Source organism: Onychomys torridus, chromosome 6, assembly GCF_903995425.1.
Source record: "Onychomys torridus chromosome 6, mOncTor1.1, whole genome shotgun sequence".
Classification (NCBI taxonomy): domain Eukaryota; kingdom Metazoa; phylum Chordata; class Mammalia; order Rodentia; family Cricetidae; genus Onychomys; species Onychomys torridus.
Genome location: NC_050448.1, coordinates 74,614,872 through 74,638,163, shown reverse-complemented (window position 1 = coordinate 74,638,163; position 23,292 = coordinate 74,614,872). Strand labels below are relative to the sequence as shown.

General features: G+C 39.6%; 1 protein-coding gene across 1 annotated transcript in view; it reads right to left on the bottom strand.

The window, feature by feature from the left end:
- Window positions 1–23,292, bottom strand: part of Spag17 (sperm associated antigen 17) — a 235,607-nt gene that overhangs the window by 64,968 nt on the left and 147,347 nt on the right. Inside the window, exons 16-23 of the mRNA XM_036191366.1 lie at window positions 22,671–22,732; window positions 21,905–22,018; window positions 18,206–18,360; window positions 8,277–8,456; window positions 6,704–6,791; window positions 3,612–3,851; window positions 2,340–2,451; window positions 1,064–1,216 (exon numbers count right to left, since the gene is read on the bottom strand). Coding sequence (XP_036047259.1) covers window positions 1,064–1,216; window positions 2,340–2,451; window positions 3,612–3,851; window positions 6,704–6,791; window positions 8,277–8,456; window positions 18,206–18,360; window positions 21,905–22,018; window positions 22,671–22,732 — 1,104 coding nt within the window. The remainder of the gene's footprint in view (window positions 1–1,063; window positions 1,217–2,339; window positions 2,452–3,611; window positions 3,852–6,703; window positions 6,792–8,276; window positions 8,457–18,205; window positions 18,361–21,904; window positions 22,019–22,670; window positions 22,733–23,292) is intronic.

Below are 23,292 nucleotides of genomic sequence, written 5' to 3'. Positions count from 1 at the left end.
TTTATGCATGTGTGTGTGGATGAGCACAGCTGTGCATGTGTGGAAGTCAGAGGTGGACCTCAGGTGCTGTCTGCTATTGCTCTGTTTTATTTAAGGATACTGCTATGTCAGCTTCCCAGTGCTGGATTATGGGTGTGTATCAAAGCTCATGGCCTTTTATGTGGGTGCTAGATTTCTGAACTTGAGTCCTCACGATTGTACAGCCATTTACAATTTTACCAACTGAGCCATTTCCCCAGCCCCAGTTAATATATTTTAATGAGCTATTCAAATGAAATTGTTTTCTGTGCTAACTTCCTGGGTACATTCAACGTCTCAAGCATTGTGTTCTTGAATTTGGAAAGTATCAGTGTAATTAAACTTATAGGCAAGACTTAGATATTAGTCCCATCAGTAAGTGGATTTGAAAGCTTTCCTAACATTAACTCATCTCCTTGTGCAGTTATAACTCATCCTACTTTGGCTAAGAAGCAGTTCCAAGTGTCATTGCCTTGAGATACCATCAGGAAGTTTCACAGTGCTGGGCAGCCACTTGTACCTCGTTTCTCTATTTAGGCAATAAACTCATGGAAAAATTAGTGATTTTTAAAAATCTTGTCTTTGAAGCCTAAGAAATTGGTATTATAAAGCAAAGCAGTTGAGGAGCGCAGGAAGGAGACCCCATTGCTTGCAGTGCAGTGACCTGTAAGCCGCAGACAGGATCAGTTAGGGAGGAGCTGAGGTCAAGTCTGCACGAATCAAGATTAAGGTCACAATGGACATCGCACACAGTGTTGCTTGATCAGTGTAGCTCGCCTGGCTCCTTGCTATGAGTACAAAAACTGGAGCCAGAGCTCCTGTAGGGTGGCAGCGAGAGATCAGTCAACGACCAGAACTGCACATGTGCTGTGCATACGGCGTCTGTGCTCAGTACATTAGGGAGGACAGACATAAGCAGGACAGCAAATGCTGCAGCAGGCACCTGTAAAATCTGCATGTGCTGAGTGCAAGGGATGCTTGTGTGGTTCTGTCGGGGGCTGGTCTGATGCACTTAGGGCTATACCACAAAGGTAAGGACACTCACTCATTTCAGCGTCTTGTTTAACTTTCTCCTCCTCCTCTTCTTCTGAAGAGTAATCCTCTTCCTTGTTCTTTTTCACAATTTCCTTTGGGTCTTTCAGGTGAATTATAAAATTGTGTTTATCCTTTTTTACCTTCACTTTGATAAAAGTTGGGCCTGAAAAAGAAACATAGGATAGAAAGGTGGGCTGATGGAAGATACCACACATGACAAAATACTAGCAGAATGCAGCACAGAATCAAACAGGGATTGGAAATGCCTGGGACTCAGCAACTCTATACAAGGATGCGTAAGACGGATGGACAAAGAGGTCTGTACAGGCCTTCTTATCACATGTCAAACCAAATCACACAAAGAAAATACATCATCTGAGGTAGTGAACACTACTCAACTCTGATGAATCAAATGAGCTAATTAACATGAGAAGTTTGAATATTATTTGTATACAATATATAATATACACACACATATGAATGTGTGTGTGTGTTTGTGTGTGTATCTCAGACCAGCCTCAAATTCTTGTTTCTCCTGCCTCAGCCTCATGAGTGCTGATGTCACAAATGTGTTTTAGCATACCTGACATCTTCAGAACTGATTAGGACACTATGATGACAGCCATAATTGTGTGTGTGTGTTCCAGGTATCATTACTCTGCAGGTTGTGAGCCGTTTCTAACTGTCCACTCTCCCTTACCAGTGTTCTCATTTGCTTTCCCCACCTCTCCCTTCCATCTCCCTTTTAAATCCAGCCTTACATTTTCAACTGTGGTTTCAGTGTCTCTTGAAATTGATAGGATTAAGATGAAAATATTGTATTTTCTATGAACCATCTGAAATTTATATAAACTGTTCACATATGCAGGTCTCGGTAAGAGCTAAAATACCAGTGGCAGGTCCCCAGAGCACTGTGCTGCACAGCACAAGCCAGAAACTCAAAGCATATGTTTGCTTTCTAACATGACAGAGTAGGTTGTAATTAATATTATCAATTAACCTATTTACTTATTATAGATGATAACATACCATCTACCATTAATGTCTAAGTACTTAAATATTTTTTAACAATTAGGATGTTCCTATCAACAAGTTAGGGCAAATTCTGAGTTGGCTGATTCCTTGCAGACCCAATTATAGTAGAAGCATGTGAACTCTGAAAATGTAATGTAGTGTAAACACGAATGGTGTGGGCAGTCACCCACCATACTCAGAAGCACAATGGCTCATGCTGATCTGAAAGGCAGGAACATCTCCCATGACATGAGCAGCTCTTACAAATGTACCTCGTTCAAATGTGGTCTTCTCTACTTCAATCTGCCCTCCATCAGACGGATACAGATAGCAATTTTCCCCTGAGATTTGGATGGGTATATCTCCCATATTGTATCCTCGGAACTAGAAGAGAACACATCATGACTGAGTGTGAAACTGCAATTGATAACATTCAGCTTACTACGGTTAGCCAACTACTGTTTCCATAGGCTTAAATTTTTTAAATTAAACAATTGTATCTGATACCTTGTAGGCTCAGACGCCCAAATCTATGTTATTATTAATTTTCTTTATTGTTAGAGACACCTGCTTCAGTGTCCATGAGGCTGGGATTACAGTTGTATGCCACTATGCCCAGACTCTCTATTAATTTCTAATATATTGTAATTAGCAGGATTTTAAAAAGTTTATGACTAGGGCTTGAGAGATGACTCAGCAGTTAAGACCTGTTGCTACTCTTGCAGAGGACTGAAGTTTAGTTCCCCGTGCCCACATGCTTCCTATAACTTCAATTCCATGGGGATCTATTGCCTTCTTTGGCCTCTGTGGGTACTCACACACATAAATAAAAATAAATAAGTCTTTTAAAACAGTCTGTTATTAATACTCATCAGAGCATTTATAATCTAGTCCAAATTAAATCATGCTCTATCATCAAACTGACATGAGGAGAGATCAAGTTCACTAATTTTCTTTTCAAAGTGAAGTAAAAAATCAACACTTGATTCTTTAGGAGGGCATATGTAAAGGACATTTTTAAGCAGTAGATATTGCTACTACAGCTGCAGGGGATTCAGATGCATCTCCAAACTCTAGAGTAACTGGGTTGGAGTCATAGTTGAAAAGACTAGACCAGGACATTTCTCTCCAGTTTTTTCCTGACAGGGTTTTCTCATAAATAGACACCTGAGAGAGAATTAGCAAAGAGGGGGGTTAACCAAAGCATGTAGACCAGAAATGTGGCACTCTGCACAGTGGCATCTGTGCACACTCAGCAAATCCAGCCTGCTGAGCTGATCTGTGCAGCTGTCTATTTATGTTTTTAATGTTTAAATGTTAAGTCTTTGGGACACACTTCCATCTTTATAGCCCCTGGCAAGCGAATTTCATGATGGGAAAAACAGGCCTGAGGGTGTTCCCATTTTGGTGTTTAGTTATACAGAAGAGTCTTGATTCTAGACAAAAATAGAAATTCAAACCTAGTCCATAGATAACAACAACAAAAAACATTGTTTCTACTAAACTGTTATAAGTATCCCAAAGAATTTTCAGAGTTGCTTTACCGGGTAAACTATCTCAGGTTCGGGAAGTGGGACGGACTCCTCTATCGTTTCCGGGATCTTCACTGGCTCTTCCTTAGGTTTCTCCTTGGAAGGAGGTTTTTTCTTCACAGCCTTAGGCTCTTCTTTCTCTACCTTATCCTTGCCTTTCTTTTTACCGACTTCTTTCCCTTTCTTCTCTGCTTTCTTTTCCTCCTTCAGGCGCTCCTCCTCTGCTAACCTCTCCTGTTCTTCCTTCCATGCCTGCAGACACATCAAACAGGGATTTTGAAAAAGATCAAATGGGAGTTGCATTTGGGTTAATTTTGGAGGAAATTTGGTATGATGTTTCTAAGTGTTATTTCTGGCATTTTGAAACACTGAACCAAGAACCTTGTGGTTATCTTTGTCCCTTTCTCACTCCCAAGTTCTATATGCACGCCCTGTCTGTCTCCTTGGAGAAGTCTCTTCATTCTGTTTCTTCTCCAACTTTCTGGTATAAGTTACACTGTTCTGATTTTTTATTGTCCTTAGCTTGGACCACGGCAGCAGCCTCTCCAGTGGTCAGTCTCCTTTCCTTCAGTTCTCAGTTTATATCCTAAATATACTTGATCAACAGAAAGGTAGACTACCCAGAGAAACATTCCCAGCTCAGGATGTTTCAAAAAGGATGGACAAAATACATTTTTTAAAAAAAAGTTGTGAGTTTTCAAGCATGTTGGTAAATACTTACAATTTTATCACTTGGGAGGCTGAGGGAGGGGATTAAGACAGTCTGGCTACATAGTCTTGAATAAAACAAGTTATAAGTTGATATTAATTCACAAACAAAAGTCGCAAAACACAAGGAACTAAGCCACTTTGAATAAAACCTGAACAAAAACTTCAAAGGCATATCTGTGAAGAATACTGACAAGGGACTTATGAAATAAGAGTCATAAAACAAGTCTAAGTACTTAAAATGAACTATCAAAAGTACAAGCAAGAAAGTAGGGGGTATAAAAATGCCAAGGTGAGCTCAACAGTCCTTTTGGAATCCAGGCGCAGCTTTTGAAAAGGCAGTATTTGGACAGACACTGGCTGAGCCACTTTTGGAACTGATGATAGACATTGATCCCAGCATTCACAAAGGTCAATAAATCGAAGCAGAAAATAACAGTAGTGTGCTGATGCCAGCTTATACTAATTTAATGAGTTTACTGATACATCTCTGGGAATTTTATGAGATAGTTGCTAAGCAAAGCCACCATCAAAAAGGTCATATAAGTACAATGTTCAAAACAAAGGCAACAATTGCTCAAAATGCACTGATTTGTAATTATTGTATTAGATTTCATTATTATCTGTGCTATATATTAGAAACATACATATATATAGTAGTATACAGATCCACACTGCTCCCAGCTCAGATTTTTACAATGCCACATTGGTAGCTTTAAGTCAGCTACCGCTGGAGTATTTACACTACAGATATCAGCAAATGCTACATCGTGGAGACTGACTGACTATTAATGAACTGTGCTAAAACAACATCAATGGGTAGAATGTTAGAAATAAGGATTCAATGTAAGTGCTTTTAACCACTACAATGCCATTAGAGTAAGTGAGAAAATAGCCTTTCAGCATTCAAATTCTCTTTTTCGATTCTGAAAAATTGCTCTTGTTATTGACAAATAAATGGAACATGCGCTTTTGTTGTTTCACGTTTGTCTCATTAACATGAATGGAAATGTCAATCAGTATTAATGGTGGCATTATACTTGTTACTTGTAACCATAGGCTGTGTAAGAATACAATAACTTAGTAAAACATCCATGAAAGCATATTATGAAGTATTAATTTGCTAAATGAGGATTACTATAAGATTTGTTATTATTTATACATTACACACTAAATTTGCCACCAGTGAGGTTTACTGGGAAGTTATTTGTGTACGTATATGCAAACTTTTTTTTTTTTTTTTTGCTAGAAAGCGACTGCTAAATGCTTACCAGATGATCACAGAATGTTTTCAAATCAGCTAAAGAGAAAAGATAAGCTGTCCATAAAGGAATGTAAAATGTGATAGTTTATGAACATCTATGATGTCAGCAAAAAAAAAGGGAGACTGATGTCTTGAGAATCCTGTGTGGAAATGAAAAACGCAACTAAAAATTGTATAAATAAGAAGCTATGTTTAACGAATAGGGGCAAAATGAAGCCATTTTCAGATAAGTAATAACTGACTTCAATAGAAACTATAATATTATGATATAATAAGAACCAGATATTTGGTCTTCATTCCTGGATTCTGGCACAGAGCTCTCAAATCCCCTGGAATTTCATGAGTGATAGGACTGTCTTTTGTTCTAATGAGGCAACTCTTGGCAAACTCTTAGATAGTTTCAGAATGGGGTAGAAGCTGGTCATCAGAAAGCTCAAACCCCAGTTAGAAGCTGGGAACTTTTGGAGCCTTCTCCTCCCCTCCCTACAACCTTCAAGGATGAGAGAGGAGCCGCAGATGGGTTTAATAATTGATCATACTTACATGATGAAAAAATCTACAAAAACTCTGAAACCACACAGTTTGGAGAAATTCTGCATTGGTAAGTGCATCCACATTCCGGGAAGGTGACGCACCACAGGGGCAGAAGTCACAAACCAGAGCAAACCTACACTTGCCCATAAACAAGTGAACAGAACACCTCCGTACATTTGTGCACATGTGCTTGTGTACGCTGGAACTTACCAACTTTGACCTTTCTTATTCCAGGAACTAAAGAGAGAGCACAGTGAAATAATCTTGAAAGATCCCAGGAGCACTTATTACTTTTGTATTTAAGAGTTCAAATACAAATATGTAAACAAAATCAAACATTTTCAACAAAGGTAAGGAGAAAAACCACTGTGAGCCAGTTACTATCCTGGGTTGTGGTTGTGTGAAAATAATAAGATATAAATTCTCTTGAAGACTTGTCATATGACAGCTGTGAACACACAGATCCTTTCATGGATGCTTCAGTCATCTCTGAGGTTTCAGTTAAAAAGATCGTTCTGTGTGACGAACGCAAACCCTCTGTCTCAGGGCAACTTTGGATTTGTGATTGATCTGTGACATTTGTCTTTTCTTGGATTACCTTGAGAGAGCCTTCTAAAACAAAAGGGATCTTCTCTTTCTCTTTCTCCTTTTCTTGTTCTGGTACCTCTGTTTTGCTGACCACTTTGCTACCTAGAATCAGAGGAAACCAAACTTCTAAGCAACTCTGGACAGAGAAGTATCACAGAAAGAATGAGTCTCTGGGCTAGCAGGGACTTCAAAGGCTACCAGCGCCAGCTCCTCATGTATTTACCTCTAAATTCTATCTTGCCATCTCCAGAACTACACCTGAGTGGTGCAGAGCCTTTGGTGATGGCACCTCACAATACATTCACAGTGCCTTGACATGTTGTTTAAATCCCTCTCCCTAAAATATTTGCCTAATTAGTCTTAGGTTAATAGCCCCAAACCACAGGAGCACACCTAATGTTCCCCCCCACACTGAGACCCTTCTCTCGTCAGGGTTGTCATTCTGTCTTCCAAACATTCTGACATTTTTTTCTGACAGGAGCAGACTCAAGGCAATACCTCCCAGGTACATTCCAAGCCGAAGTAACCAGGTTATGGCTCTCTGCTGCACCTAGATACTGAGCTTTTGGTTTGCATGGTAACATTAAAAAGGTGGTCAACATTTTCCCTGCTAGTAGGTAAGTACACAGTCAGCCTTCCTTTTATGTCTTACACAGCTCCACGTATGACACTAAGAACTTGGTGAAGTCTTGTTGGGTTCCCATGGGAAGAAGTTCAGTTACTGATAAAATAACCATTTTGCTGGATACCAAAGGATTCCTTATCAGGGTGATATAGGTTTTACTTTAGAGTCAGGCCACATACAAACTCCTCAGGTAACAAAAAGAGGCTGCAAAATTTTCAGAAGTTTCATAGCTTGGTCTCCTTATGAGATATTACTTTCAACTTTAGCTATCACAAATAATATTACTAGCACAGAGAGTTTCTTTTCTACAGACTGTGAAATAGCTATACTTTCTACATGAACTCTGTATTTCACTTCTTAATTAATCAAGTGTCCTCCTTAAAAATTATCTGCTCTCTGTTACCTTCTTTTCTCTTCCCTAGTGGGCCCAAAGTTCTAGAAATTACCCAAGGCTTAGAGATGAGCAGAATCAAAGATATGCACTGATCTAAGATCTGGTCAGGTTCATGCCATAGGCATTTGTGAAATTCTCACCACTTCCTTGTAGATTCCTACCTCCAGGTGGTCTTTGGATGGTTTTCTTGCTATTTGAAGAAAGTTCTTGATTTAGTCTTGCTGTTAAACTCTATGATTATCCTGTTGACACTCACTAGCTCTGACTCCCTTACACATTGTCAACAAATTTAGATGATGGAACCCATTGATTCTATCAGTAAGGACACTGGCATTTCCCTAACTCATCCTATTTGAACTGTATATGGGACTGTGACAAACATTCCTATGTCTGGCTCAGGTTACAACACCATCACATTTGGAATGCGGCTGTTCCATTTATTAGAGAAAGTGGAGACTCACAGGCATTTGGGGGCAACCCTTTCTAGTCTAGGAATGTTCAGGTTTGACATTAAGATAAGAGAATGCCCTGGGGCCTAATTCTATGAATAAATGCACTGGTTACTTACTTTTAGATTTTTTGAGGGCAAGAACCTTGCTAGAAGAAATTTTGGCAGCTGACATTTTCATTTCTAGCTCAATCTTGGCCCTGTTGACTTCTTCGGCCATTTTGGCTTCCTGATATTTCGCTTCTTCCTCTGTGACCCAGTCTTGAATGGATTTTGCAATGAGTTCTAAATAATTCCTAGATGAGACAAAGATGAGAGGATAGGATGTGGGAGTCCTTACTAAAGCCTGTGAGCTCACAGGTGCAGTCAGTGTGAATGAACCCTTCAACAATGGAATGATTCGGAACTGCCCAGATGACAAAGGGATCAGAGGTAGATTTTTGCTGAGCATCTGAAAAATGCCCACTTCTCTTTGCAGATAAAGATATGAGGACAGTGAGGCCTTTTCATTCAAATGAAGGACTAAAGACTTTTTTGGAAGGTTTACTTTTTAAATTTATGTGTATGTGTGGGTCGATGTATGCAGGGTGCCCTTTGAGGCCAGAAGAGAACATCAGATCTTCTGGAACTGGAGTTACAGATGGTTGGGAGCCTCCTGACATGGGTGCTGGAAACAGAACTCTGCTCATCTGGAAGCACAGTGGGGGCTCTTAATCACTCCAGCACCAATGACTAATGACCTTGATTAACACCAAGAAAGTCAGTGACAGTTGAAGAAACAATCACTGTCAACACAGATTATTGTAATGTGATATAGTACAGTCAACCTCTTTTTAGGGTAAGTTTACAGCACATTAGAAATCCTTTTCATTGGTCACCAGCCACTATAGTCACTTCATTAACTCCCGCCCCCTGCAGCCTGTCTTGCTATAAAGCTTACAGGTCTTGGGAGCATCTACCTTGTAAAACCAGTTCCCTAAGCTGCTCATACTTTCATGCTATTTCCAGGAAGCTGCTGCTTACTAAGAGTGAGTCATTGCTGTTTCCAAGTCTATTCAAACTATTTGTACTGATGAGAGTATTTTTAAATTAAGTATTTATGGATGTCTAAAGAGTGCCCCCCCCAAGTAAATAAATTGAAACATTGAGGTCTGACAGTAAATACTATTTTAAGATTACATGAAAGTAAGCCTTAACAATTGAAAAGATAAGTATAGATGAATGGAATACTCAGGATGCATCAGAATTTTAATTTTTTTTCTTCTCTCTGTGTCTGAATGTGCATGTATGTGGTTTGTTTAGGACACAGCACACATGTGGAGGCCAGAGGACAACTTGTAGGAATCAATTCTCTTCATCTATCATATAGGTCCTGCCGAATCAAAGTAAATCAAATCAAGTCATCAGACAGGCAACTGCCTTCACCTGATGAACCACTTTGTAAACCTTTGATTATTTCTAAAGATATACAGTGAAAATTGTGGGTTATAAATTAGGGTACTTGACATCTTTATTTAGGAAGTACCAGACATTTCCAACTCTATGTGTCTCTAAGAAAATGCCTTATAGTCAATCCAGGTTGCCACATCAAAGCTGGCATTTTAGCCGATGGTTACTATACACTGCCAGTTGAATAAGTAAAATCCTGAAATGACTGTTATTTTCTTATATTCTTTCATACAATCTGTTAGCAAATTAAAATGATTTATAATCATTTTAAAGAAGACTGCATTTATAATAGCTTCAAAACTTGTTCTCTTTCCTCCTTCCCTGTCATTGTTCTGGCCCAATTCACTCATTTCTTCTTAGGATTGTGGCAAGAGCCTCTCACTAGTCTTTATGTTCCACCCTCATCCACCTAAAATTTACTCTCAAATCATCAACTAGACTGAGCCAATTCATCTGTAGGTTAGATAATCTCATTCTGAGATTTAGGACCATTCAATGAATATTTCAAATTAAGAAGTAAAATTCTTGAGTTCTGAGGAGATGGCTCAGTTAGTAATATACGTGCTGTGCATGCATTGGGAACTGCATTTGATCTCCAGAACTTATGCAAAAAAGCCAAGTGTGGAGACAGAGACACCTATAATCAGTGGAGAGAGGCATCCTTGTAAACCCAGAGAGGCAGAGGGGGTGACTACTGGGTGTCCCAACAGCCAGTGAGTGCCCATCTGTGAGACACAGACCAATGAAAGGCTCAGTCTCAACAAACTGAACAACCAAACAACCAAACAACCAGTAAATACTAGGTGCATAGTACCCAAAGAAAGGTGCCTAAGGAATGATATCCCTAGCTGCCCTCTGGCCTCCATATGCACAGGCATTCAAATACATGGAAACTTGCATGCCCCATTCATTTAGATGAACATGTACTCACACAAAAAGAAAAAAAAGAACAGGATTCTTACTAGTATTTTTCAACAAAGGGATATAGGCTCAAACAAAGCCAGAGCAGTATTCAGAAGAGGAAGAGGAAACAATGCTTCATGGACTTTATTAACCATAGATAGATGGTGAATTAACTACTCCCAAGTATATTCTAGTCATATTTTAAAAAGTAAAGATGCCAACATTGGATACAAATATAAGGGTCAAGGCAATTTAGCTTATAGTTTAAATTATAAATGTAAAGAGCTATGCTTCTCATTAACAATTGTCACATTAAAAGTAGAAACAATATTTCTAGATAATTTCAAAATAGGAATATGTGGTGGTTTGAGAAAGAATGGGAGACCAACCCCCAGCTCCCATCCAGTCCAGAGGTGAGTGACTGGGTTCATATCCAGGAAGGCCTGCCCCTAGGTCCCATCCCAGGGCCCCAGCCATTCCTGGGGAAGACCTGCTCAACTAGGCCCCAGCGGGCAGGGTTCTCATGGGAAGGTTCTCCTTCTCCAAGACCCCACAGCGGACCCTGCAATCTACATGCCCTGCCCCCACACCCATCCGCTGGAGACCCGTGCCACTTCCAGAGACTTGGAGACCAACCCCCAGCTCCCATCCGGCCTAGAGCTCCTATCTGGCCCAGAGAGCTCCCATCTGGCCCAGAGAAAGAGAGCTCTCATGGGACAAAGAGCTGTCATTGGACTAAGAGTAAACTCAGGAGACACGGAATCTGCCAGCCCTGATTATATCAAGAGTGGTTTTCTGAGAAGTAAAATCTGCCACCTCTCATTGGACCAAGAAAGGCTTCCTGAAATGCAGAATCTGTCAGCTCTGACTGGACTAAGAGCTCTGATAAGACCAAGAACAAATCTGTGAGTCACAGAATCAACTAGCTTGGGTTGACCAAGAGCAGGTTGCTGAGACACAGAAGCTGCCTGCTTCAATCAGACCAAGGTCTAAGATTAGACCCAGAAGGGCCCCTTGAGACACAGACACAACAAACACAGAGTGGACCAACAGCAACTTGCTCAGACACAGGCACCTCTTATACCTATTAGAGGAGGAGATGGGCAGATGTCAAAGCAGAAACACATACAACAACATAAAGATCAATACAGCATCACCAGAACCTAGCCTTCCTCCAACAGCAAGACCCAAATATCACAACAGCAAGACCAGAATATCACAAGGTGGAAGAAGCAGAAGAAAGCAACCTTAAGAATAGCATCATGAAGATGCTAGAAGCCTTTCAAGATAAAAAAGAAAAATGAAATTGAGGAAAAGATAAACAAAAAAGTGGAGGAAATCAATAAAGAAAATGAGAAAAAGTCAAACAAAAAAATGGGAAGAATTCTATAAAGAACTAGAGGGAAAGACAAATAAAAAAGTGGAAGAAAACAATAAATCCCTTAAAGAAAACCACAAAGAAGCAATGAAACAGGTGAGGGAAACAGTTCAAAACCTGAAAAGGGAAATAGAAACAATGAAGAAGACAAAAACAGAGGGAATGCTGGAATTAGAAAATCTGAGTAAACGAACAGGAAACACAGATGCAAGCATAACCAACAGAATACAAGAGATGGAAGAGAGGATCTCTGGTGTAGAGGATACAATAGAGGAAATGGATTCGTCAGACAAAGAAAATACCAATGCCAAAAAAGTCATAACACAAAATGTCCAAGAAGTCTGGGATGCCATGAAAAGACCAAACCAAAGAATAATAGGGATAGAGGAAGGAGAAGAATACCAACTCAAAGGTACAGAAAATATATTCAACAAGATCATAGAAGAAAACTTTCCGAACTTAAAGAAGGAAATGCCTATGAAGATACAAGAGGCCTATAGAGCACCAAACAGACTAGACCCCCCAAAAAAGTCCCCTTGCCACATAATAATTATACAACTAAATGTACAAAATAAAGAAAGAATATTAAGAGCAGCAAAGGGGACTAGGCCTGCCTGGACTGAATTTACCAGGTTGAGCTGAATCCCTAGGGGTGTCCTTGAACTGGAGGAGATGGGAATGGGGGGTGGGCTGGGGAGAAGGTGGGAGGGGAGGGTGGGAGGAGGGAGGACAGGGGAATTCATGACTGATATGTAAAATTAAATTAAATTATAAAATTTAAAAAAATTTGAAAAAAGTGAAAAAAAAACTGGAATAATCTCATAAAAAAAAAAAGCAGCAAAGGAAAAAGGCCAAGTGACTTATTAAGGCAAACCCATCAGAATAACACCTGATTTCCCAATGGAGACTTTGAAAGCCAGAAGGACCTGGACAGATGTAACGCAGATGCTAAAAGACCATGGATGCCAGCCTAGACTAATATACCCAGCAAAACTTTCAATCATCATAGATGGAGTGAACAAGACATTCCAAGACAAAACCAGATGTAAACAATACTTATCCACAAACCCAGCCCTACAGAAAGCACTAGAAGAGAAAGAATGGTCCCCACAGGCTTGTAGATGTGAATGCTTAGTCACCAGGGAGTGGAATTGTTTGAGAAGGATTTGGAGGCATGACCTTGTTGGAGGAAGTATGTTACTGGGAATGGGTAGCACTGAGGTTTCAAAAGCCCATGTCAAGCCCAGTCTCTCTGTCTGTTGCTTATGGATCAAGATGTAAATAAAGTTCTCATCTCCAGTGTCATGCCTGTACCTCCTGCCATAATGGTCATGGACTCACCCTCTAAAACTATAAGCAAGCCCCCAATTAAATGCTTCCTTTTATAAGTTGCCTTGTCATGGTGTCTCATCACAGCAGTACAACTCTAACTAAGACAGCTTGTTAGGAGTAAAACTACTTACTGAATTTATGTGTTAGCATTGTAATGAAATGATATTAGTGCTTAGTAACTCCAGATGTCACGCCAAATAATTAATGTGTGATTGAAATGAGCAAATATAATTTCTAAAAGAACGTGAATCGAATTAAATCTTTTAAAAAGCATACCCTAAGAAGTAACTAAGAAAATTCCATCTACCAAGAAGAAAGGGATTTATGCTAAGACACATATATTTGTAGAATTAAATAGTTAGAATAAAAGCACATTGTTAATGAAAATAAAAGCACATGGTGGACATGTGACAGCTCTGAGGGGAAAGGTATCTTGGCAGTCAGGAGCCAAGAAATACCACAAAGTCACACCACACAATAAGCCTTACACAAGAGATTTATTGGGAAAGACACAAGACAGTGGCTGCCTTTGCTCCAGAGAGGAGCAGCAAAGAATTAAGTAGGAGGCAGGCTTTATATAGAGTTTCTTGGGGTGGGGGAGGTGCTTTCTAGGGTGGCCCAGTATTGGTGGGACTTTGTGGCCTGATTTTGGGCTTTTTTTCTTGTAGGGTGGAGCTTGGCCACCTGCATCTGGAGAGGCTGGAAATGGCCATTACTGTAGTTTGGGGAACGAGATGGACATATGTGAACCTTGAAGGGCTTACACACAGATTAGATTCTTTGTAATAGCCCTAAAACTGTCAATGCTAATTCATACTAAAATCCCTTAAGAGTCAGACTCTTGGACTGAAAATTAAGGCTATTATTTGAAAGGATGCAACCATAAAACAAAATGGCATAAAAAAATGTCAGGGTAGCAGACGGGTAGAAGTTTAGAAGCTCTCATTTCTGGTGACTTTTGTAGATAGCTGCCCTATGCCTGAGGTGCTGATCAAAGAGAGCTCTTGCTACAGGGCAAAGTATCCCTTCATTAGCTTAACCTAATTTCCCACTAATGTAGCCCTGTACAACATGGACATTTTATCCATATTGTTAAAAGTTACAATCAACTAAGAATGATATATCTGAGAACACAGATTTAAAAATGAAGTTCTAAGGCTCGGCAGTGGTGGCGCACATCTTTAATTCCAGCACTTGGGAGGCAGAGCCTGGTCTTCAGAGCAAGATCCACGACAGGCACCAAAACTACACAGAGAAACCCAGTCTCAAAAAACAAAAACAACCCCCCCCCCATGAAGTTCTATACACATACTTTTAAGAAAAGAAAGAACACACAAATTCATTATTTTAATGACAGATATTACTATATCCCTTTAAGAAATAATTATTCACTGTGAGCAGATTATTTTTAAATCCATGGCTATATATTACTAGTCATATGGAAAATGTAAATTACCCAAATTTAATTAGAAAGCCTGAATAGAGGATTTATTTAGAAAGAACTTAAAACTTATGCAATTTCTATGCTCATCTTTTATGAATTTTAGGATTGTTTATGTGTTTTCTATAAAATAACATTTTATATACAAAATGACACTATATTTTTATATTTATTTGTTTAATTTTATGTGTGTGAGTATATACACACACTACATACATGCAGGATCCCACAGAGTTCAGAAGAGGGTATTGGCTTCCCTGGAACTGGAGTTATGAATAGTTAAAAGCCACCATGTGGGTGCCAGGAACTGAACCTGGGTCCCCTGCAAGAGCAAAAAGTGCTCTTAACCTTAACTACTGTGCTCTCTCTTGAGCTCCAACACTATAATTTTGATAGGACCAAAATAAGTCTGTAACTCATTTTGGGTAGCAAGGACATTTTAACAATTAATTCTTCTAACCCAGGACTACAGAATATCTTTTTTTACTCATCTGGGTTTTATAGTTTCAGTGTATAGATATTTCATTCCTTACTTATATTTATTTTAATCTTATTGGTGTTATTAAAAGGGTTTGCTTTCTTATATTCTTTCCTAGATGCTCTTTGTTGATGTATCAAAACACAACTAACTTCTATGTGCTTTGTATCTTAAAATGTTTCTAAATTCATTAGCAGCTCTAACAGCAGGTGTGTGTGTACATGTGTGTGGTCTTTAAGGCTTTCTATTCATAAGATTATGTCATCTGGCCGGGGGGTGGTGGCACATGCCTTTAATCCCAGCACTCAGGAGGCAGAGCCAGGTGGATCTCTGTGAGTTCCAGGCCAGCCTGAGCTACAGAGTGAATTCCAGGAAAGGCACAAAGCTACACAGAGAAACCCTGTCTCACAATAAAACAAAACAAAACAAAACAAAACAAAACAAAACCAAAAACCAAAAACCAACCAACCAAAAAACTCAAAACAAAGATTATGTCATCTGTAAACAGAAAAATTGCGTTTTCCCTGTCTGATTTGGGTGTCCTCAGTTTCTTTTCTTTGCCAGTTTGCTCTGGCCAGCATTTCCAGCATTAGTTCAAAGAGTGTGAAATTGTTCATCACGTGTAAGTTCTTCGTGTAATGACTATATTGTCTAAGAAAGTCATAAACATCTCTTATGTCTTCAATTGCCATTTTCATGGAGTACACGTTTCTGTCCCTTCACATTGAATCTGTAAATGTAAAGTGGGCTGTTTATAGCAACATATAATGATTTTATCACTTATCCATCCACTCCATGCCTCTTGAATGGATAACCAACCCCTTTATATTTAGTATTGTTAAGAAAGAGCTAACTATTGTTATTTTATGCATTTTCCTCAGAAGTTCTTCCTTCATTTCTGTTGCCATGAGTTTGTGAACTCTTCTGCTTTGCTAACTGCTTACCTTTTTTTGTGTTTTCTGTTGTTTTTTAGGTTTTGCTTTCTGGTTAACACAAAGCTCACTCAAAATACCCTCCACGTGCAACAAAGCATTTTAAGTCGACAAAAGCATTACCTTGGTCACATATTAAATTTTTCTTTTCCATTATCCACATTTATGTTACTGATGTCACTACATACTTCTATAGAGTTTAACCATTAATCAGTTTTTGCAAGGATGGTTGTTATTATTAATGAATTTGTCTTTTGACTTTGAGACAAGGTCTTGCTAGGTAGACCAGGCTTCCCAGGAACTCAAGACAATCCTTTTGACTCAACCTCTCAAGAACTGGGGTTACGGGCATAAGCCACCATGCCTAACTTTTAAAATCTAATTTAAAATAATAAAAATAAAATAGAAGATCTTCAGGGTCTAGTGACTATGACAGACTATGGATCAGTACTTAAACATCTCTCCAGGTGTAGCTGATTTATTTTCAAGTTGTACCAACCACCCAAAAAAAAATATATCTCAATCTTACACAAAATCTTTCAAAGCATAAAAAGTGGAAATAAACAGGGAAACTATCCCCGGTTACCTTATGAGAATTCTATAACCTGTATATCAAAGTAAAATAAGAACATTTAAAGGGAAAACAGCTGAATTTTGCTCACTTCAAAGCTACAGATTTCCTAGGCAGTCCATTGCCAAAGAGACACAGTGCACAGAGTTCTGCATAGATATGAGAATCCCTTTAACACTAGATCAGCTGCTGGTAAAATTCAGCAGTTTCACTGATTAAAGGAAAAATATGAGTGTCATAGGAAAGTAGTAACATTTTTTACCTAATAAGGGATAATTATAAAAATTAAAATATTTACTTTATCCCATGTAGCAATATGAGAATGCTCTCTCATAGTTAACCTGGAGGGAATGTTCTCTCTGAGTTTTACTGGAGGGAATGCTCTTTCTGAGTTACACTGGAGGGAATGCTCTCAGAGTTACACTGGAGGGAATGCTCTTTCTGAGTTACACTGGAGGGAATGCTCTCAGAGTTACACTGGAGGGAATGCTCTTTCTGAGTTACACTGGAGGGAATGCTCTCAGAGTTACACTGGAGGGAATGCTCTCAGAGTTACACTGGAGGGAATGCTCTCTCTGAGTTACACTGGAGGGATGCTCTCTGAGTTACACTGGAGGGAATGCTCTTCCTGAGTTACATTGGAGGGATGCTCTCTCAGAGTTACACTGGAGGGATGCTCTCTAAGAGTTTCACTGGAGGGATGCTCTCTCAGAGTTACATTGGAGGGATGCTCTCTGAGTTACACTGGAGGTCTAGTAATCAAGTAATGCCAGGAAAGAAAGACATGAAACATAAATATAGGCAATGAAAAACAAGGAACAATACAGATTAATACTTCAAATACACCTACTACACACCTGACTTAAATCATCTTATAACTTTCAAATGAAAGTGTTTATGGCAGTGTGTTCCCCCAGTTGTTCTTCAGGTCCATTTCTTTTCTCTTTGTTTTCCTTAAGATTATATCTTTGTTATACTGAGTGCACATTAAATGGCATTGAGATAACAAGATGTCCTGGCTATTAGTAAGGAGAGAGAGCCACATTCTATGGGAACAAACAAATGAAAAGCAGAAATAGAACAAACAAATGAAAAACTACTGAGAATGAAAAAGAACCAGTGACTCTTAGATCTCCATTTTCTGGGAACTTGCCTACTTCTTGTGCTAGTTTCTGTTCCTCTACCCTTGAATCTTTTCCAGACCGATTAGAGTTGAGAAAAAAAACAAACTGTTTTGTAGTTTCTACTTTTATGCCTCAGAGCCCATCTTGCTACAATTGAAAGGAATAGAAAATGCTGTAATAGCATCTCCATTCCATGAGGGCAATAGTGATGCTCACTCTTGATGGTATAGTGTCAATACATCACACAGTGCATAGCACATAGTACACATTAATTTGAGGAGCTAAATTAAATCCATAGCTATATATATATATACACACACACATATATATGTACATATATATGTATATTCATTCATTGAGTTGAAACACAAAGGCTGTAATCAAAACTTAAGAGGCTAACTCAGCCACTGTTTAATTAATGAAATTATCTAAGTCACCTGAATCCAACATTAGAGTGAAGAGCAATATTCCAATATTCACAATGCAGACGCTGCATATTCATTGGGTTATGAAAAATCAGAAGTAAAGAATTGTCCTGTGTGTGGTAATAAGAGTCAACACAGCGATATTGCTGATGGGCTTCCTGAAGAACCTGAAGATAAAATAATTGTATTGTTCAGCTGTTTTATCCCCAGGAGAAGAGCCTACTGCTAGAGCAACATGTCTGTTCCCCACTTCCCACCACTCATTTCTACATCATTGGCCAACTTTGAGTTTCCTGTAGATTCATTCCTAATTACCAAAAAATAAGATCATAAAATATAGTATATTTTATGAGCCTTTCAATAACTCTTATAGAAAAACAAATAGTAGCTTCTAAGGGTGGAGATACTTGCTAAGTGTTCTCCACAAGTGTTAGTAGATGGCAATCAGTCAGTTCTCCCCCACCCCACTACTTTTTGGTTATTTTGAGACAGGTTTCTATGTTGTAGCCCAGGCTGTCCTGAAACTTACTCTGTAGACCAGGCTGACCTTGAACTCAGAGATCCTCCTGCCTCTGCCTCCTGAGTGCTGGAACTAAAGGCTTGTGCCACTACCGCCCGACTAATCAGTCAGTTCTTTATCTAGTAGGTTTCTTTGCCTCCATATAGATCACTTCATTTTTAGCATCATTAAATATTGCAGGTAAAGTAAGCACCATATACTAGGCTGTGCATGACCTGCTCCAAGTTTACAACCTGACGCCCCATCTCCCAGTGTGATAACATTTGGGGGTCTTTGGGAATGTTATGAAAGTGGGGTTCCCATGATAGGATTTGGGTCCTTATCATCTGAGACACTGGACTTTTCTTGCCTCTCTTTCTCTGCCATGGATAACTTGTCATGTGAAGGCCAGGAAGCAAGCCCTCATTAGGAACCAAGCACTCTTGGAGTTTGTTCTCCTACTTCTTAAGCTCTGAGATGATACACTTGTGTTATTTAAGCTACCTAACCTGAAGTGTTTTTTTTTTAATTTTATTTATTTATTTTTTAATGACAGCCTCAGTAGACAAAGGTAATAGTGAACATTTTATTTTTTTTTTCTGTTTCTAAATATCAGGTCTCATTTGCCAGTATGATAAGGGACTTTTCAAGAACAAGGTTTATAGGTTCTAGTGCCAGAGTTCAGGCCAGCTACCTTCCAGCTCTGATTTTTCTCTTCCTCACGGTGTGCCCTCCAGGTATAACTATGCTATAGTGAAATGAGGTGAGTGGTCTTCCTGACAGGTGCCAACATGATTTGCCTTCCTCCTCTGCCTTGTTTTAAAACACAAGACCCTCAGCCTGCACTGCAATGACAGCCACTAGCAGAGGGCACCAAGGTGTAGCTGCTTGGTCCTTCTTCCTTCTCAGTATAAGTCAACCGTAGGAAACTGCCCACAGGAACAGGAAGTGGACAGCAGCGGGCTTTTGTTTGTGTTTTCAACACCAATCTGCTGCAGGCAGCTTTGTGTGCTCTTCTGAGGATGATCTCAGGGAACTGCTAGCATGTCAGGAAAGGGTTGTTACGGTTTTGCCTTTATTTCTACAGTGGTAATAGATAAAGAGATAAATAATCTATTTATTCCCCAGTCTAGTCCGCTGTATGAGTGTCTTGACGGAGTGCCATGTAAACACTTCTGTTTTCTGAGTCACTACCCATTTCCTACCCCACTGTTCTTGAAAGGCAAATACCTCTGAGACAATAAACCCAGGACACAAATGTTTGCATATAGTGAACATGTGCCCGTCCTCCTGTTGGATCAGGGAGCTCTGCCACCCTTGCAGGCTGTTGGGTAAGATCACCAGAGCCATGACTGAATCTCAGTCAGCATTTGAAAAGTGTTCACTGTACCTTTCCTTTTTTATGAATTGGTGTTTGCCTTCTACATGTTGATATTGTTGGTCTCATGTAGTGCATGAAGAGTGAATGTGGGGATGCTGCTGTGGCTCTGTGTGGAGTGTTTGCCTAACATAAGCGAGGGGGTTGATCACCAGCAACCACCACCACAGGAAAAACAATTGGCAACAACAACAAAAAACGGGCATAAGTGCCAGGCACTGTTCCAGGAACACACAAATACAACAACAAAAAAAGGGCATAAGTGCCAGGCACTGTTCCAGGAACACACAAATACAACAACAAAACACGGGCATAAGTGCCAGGCACTGTTCCAGGAACACACAAATACAACAACAAAACACAGGCATAAGTGCCAGGCACTGTTCCAGGAACACACAAATGAACTCGATGGACGAAACTTTCTTCTGCAATTGAATTAAGGTTACTCCAGTTCACTCTGAGTTCTCATCAAGTAGATGAAGTATTGGAATTACAGCAAAGACCAGGGTGAGAATCAAAGCGGTCTGATACTTAGAAGGATGTTTCAATAGAAGGTAGAGTACTGTGGTCAATTAAAACTGACCTTGCTGCAGTTGGCAACCTTCTACCAGGCTACTGTCTGTGCCCTATGGCGGCAGAAAAGAGGGTGGCAGCCCACAGAAGGTGGGTCAAGGGGTTCAAGAACAGAGGACCCTAGCCACTAGTAAAGGAGGAGCACATTGGAGAGGAACCAGCAATTATGTAAATGTCTAAATCACAAACACAAGTCACAATGTGGGCCACATATGTAATTCTAAATTTTATAGTTGCTACATTTTAAAAGCTGAGACAGGTAAAAAATCAATGGCAAGGGTATATTTTGTTTCACTCAATATATGAAATGTTATCATTTCAACATGTAGTAGATAGAAAAATTATGAACGAGATATCTCATTATTTCATGCCAAGTCTGAAACCCAGTGTATTTGGCCTGTATAGCTACATGCAGAGCGCCATGTGACTGTCTTCTTTCCTGCTGAATTACTCTTTTCAGTGGAGGACCATTTTTCTTTACCATTGATGGGGTTGGGAAATTGCTATTCTTTTCAGAACATGGCTCTGTGGCTGCTTCTGGCTTTAAAAATATGTGGGATGTAAATCTGATCAAAATTTGAGACTCAAATTAGAAAGACAAATCATACAGAGTATAGGTTTTATAAAATTTAAAACTAGCATGTGTTTTCCTACTATTTTTCATAGCAGTTAAAAGCATGTTTTGGGATGGGGGAGCAAAGTTTCTTTCTTAGTTCTTTTTTTTTTTTCCTGTTTCTCAATTAGCGTCAGACTTTTGGTCATGGTGCCTCAGTTGGTACGATTTAACAGTTTCTGTGTCATAGGCTTATTCAGAGGAGTACACTTACACACAGCAGCTATGGCCTAGCACCCAGTACTTAGCACAACAACTTTCAGCCATCACAGCTACCATTCACCTGCTTATCCAAACAGAAAACACCTTGGCACACAATGAAGTCTAAATAGAATGGAAAGGCACCACAGGGGGAATAATGGTGTTGCTTCCTGATAAAGCCCAGCTTTTTTTTTTCCCTAGCAAACACTCAAGACAATCTTCATGGAAACAGCCTCTCTTTAAAAGTGTACTTTCAACCCTTTGGGGGATTGCCTGGGAGTTCATGGTTCAGTGTGGGAACAAACTCATTTTATAGCTGAAGTCAAGGGGAATACTGAGTTGAGCTTGATCTGAGAGAGTGACCCAGAAGTGAACTGTTCATGCTTATAGCCCAGCTCTCCAGACCTATCCACACACGTCTCCTAGAGAATCACAGCCCATAAATACCTGAAGCAGGACTTTGGGCTGAAAATGTTCAGTAAAGCTCCAGTCCGTTAAACTGCGTTGCTGAGTTTTCTTTATGTCCTCCAGATTAGCTTCCACCACCATCTTCTTGGGTTTCTTAAAAAAAAAAAAAAAAAAATCCACTGGAACACAATTTCAGCTCTAATTTGTGAGCGTCCAAATGGAGCCCTGTTAGACTCTATGGACTCACCCCCATGTGCCCCATTTAATTGTGGGAATCTGCATATGTATAGATCCATATGGCAACATTTTAGGAGGGCTGCTGCCAGAAAGAAGTACGCCTTTGACTCTTTTTTTTTTTTTTTTCAAATGTGCAACATAACCTAAATATTTTTATTGTTAGGTTATACTCTTCAGAGTCCTGTTAGCAATTATAGGCAGGTTTTCTGAACTCACTTCAAGACAGAGTTAGTTCTACATGGGCTGTATGGTCAGCAGGTGTTTGTGAGGTTGCCAAGCCGCACTGTCTAAAGAGGGGCAGGGAGTGGGGAAGTTCTACTTAAGTTAGCGAGGCCAGTAAAGTTAACCCCTTTCTCTCCAGATGGATGGGGTATGGGATGTCTAAACAACCCTTTTTCCCCTAGCATCAGCAGTATTTTCCTTTTAAGAATCAATCTCTCTCTCTCTCTCTCTCTCTCTCTCTCTCTCTCTCTCTCTCTCTCTCTCTCTCCTCATTTCTCAGTTTGGTCAGGGGTTTTCTCAGATCATCCTACTTGTCATCTACACTTCTAGGAAAAGAATTCCTTACCTTTTCAAGAGAACCATCCTTTGTGGTTGCTTCCTCTTTGATCTCAGTGTCCATGGTCTGCTCTGTAAATCAAAGACACCAACATCCAGTTGTGTTTGGGCTTTGTTCTTGTCTTTGGTCAGTACTGTGTCTTTTTGTTCCCCATATGATCTATATCTCTGTGCTGAAAAGGTAATTCCTGAGAGGCATGTTTCGTGCCTCCAAAAAGGTGTTTGTGTCAATAATTCTAAGTCAATGCCTACCTAGAATTTATCCTTAACTCTTTGAAAAGAGCCCGGCTTCTTATATGATATACACTAAATCATAACAGCCATTCCTTCAGGCTGTATATTGCTCGCTTTTTGCAATGCACCTTTGCCTTCACAAATTGTAAGTATACTGGCTAAACTAAATCATTGGCTCACTACTTTCATTCACCTACTCTGGCGACCATTACAAAAGCCTTTGCAGGTTTTTGTGAGCCTTGCCTGGTAGAAGATGGACTGGGGCAAGGGCAGGTGTTGTGGATGGGAGAACTAGCAATGAATTCACCTATTAGAGAGAGATAGCATCCTACCGTTCTGTTGAGATATCCTGTCCATTCATTATTGACTTATTACTTAATGAGCATGTGCACACTGAC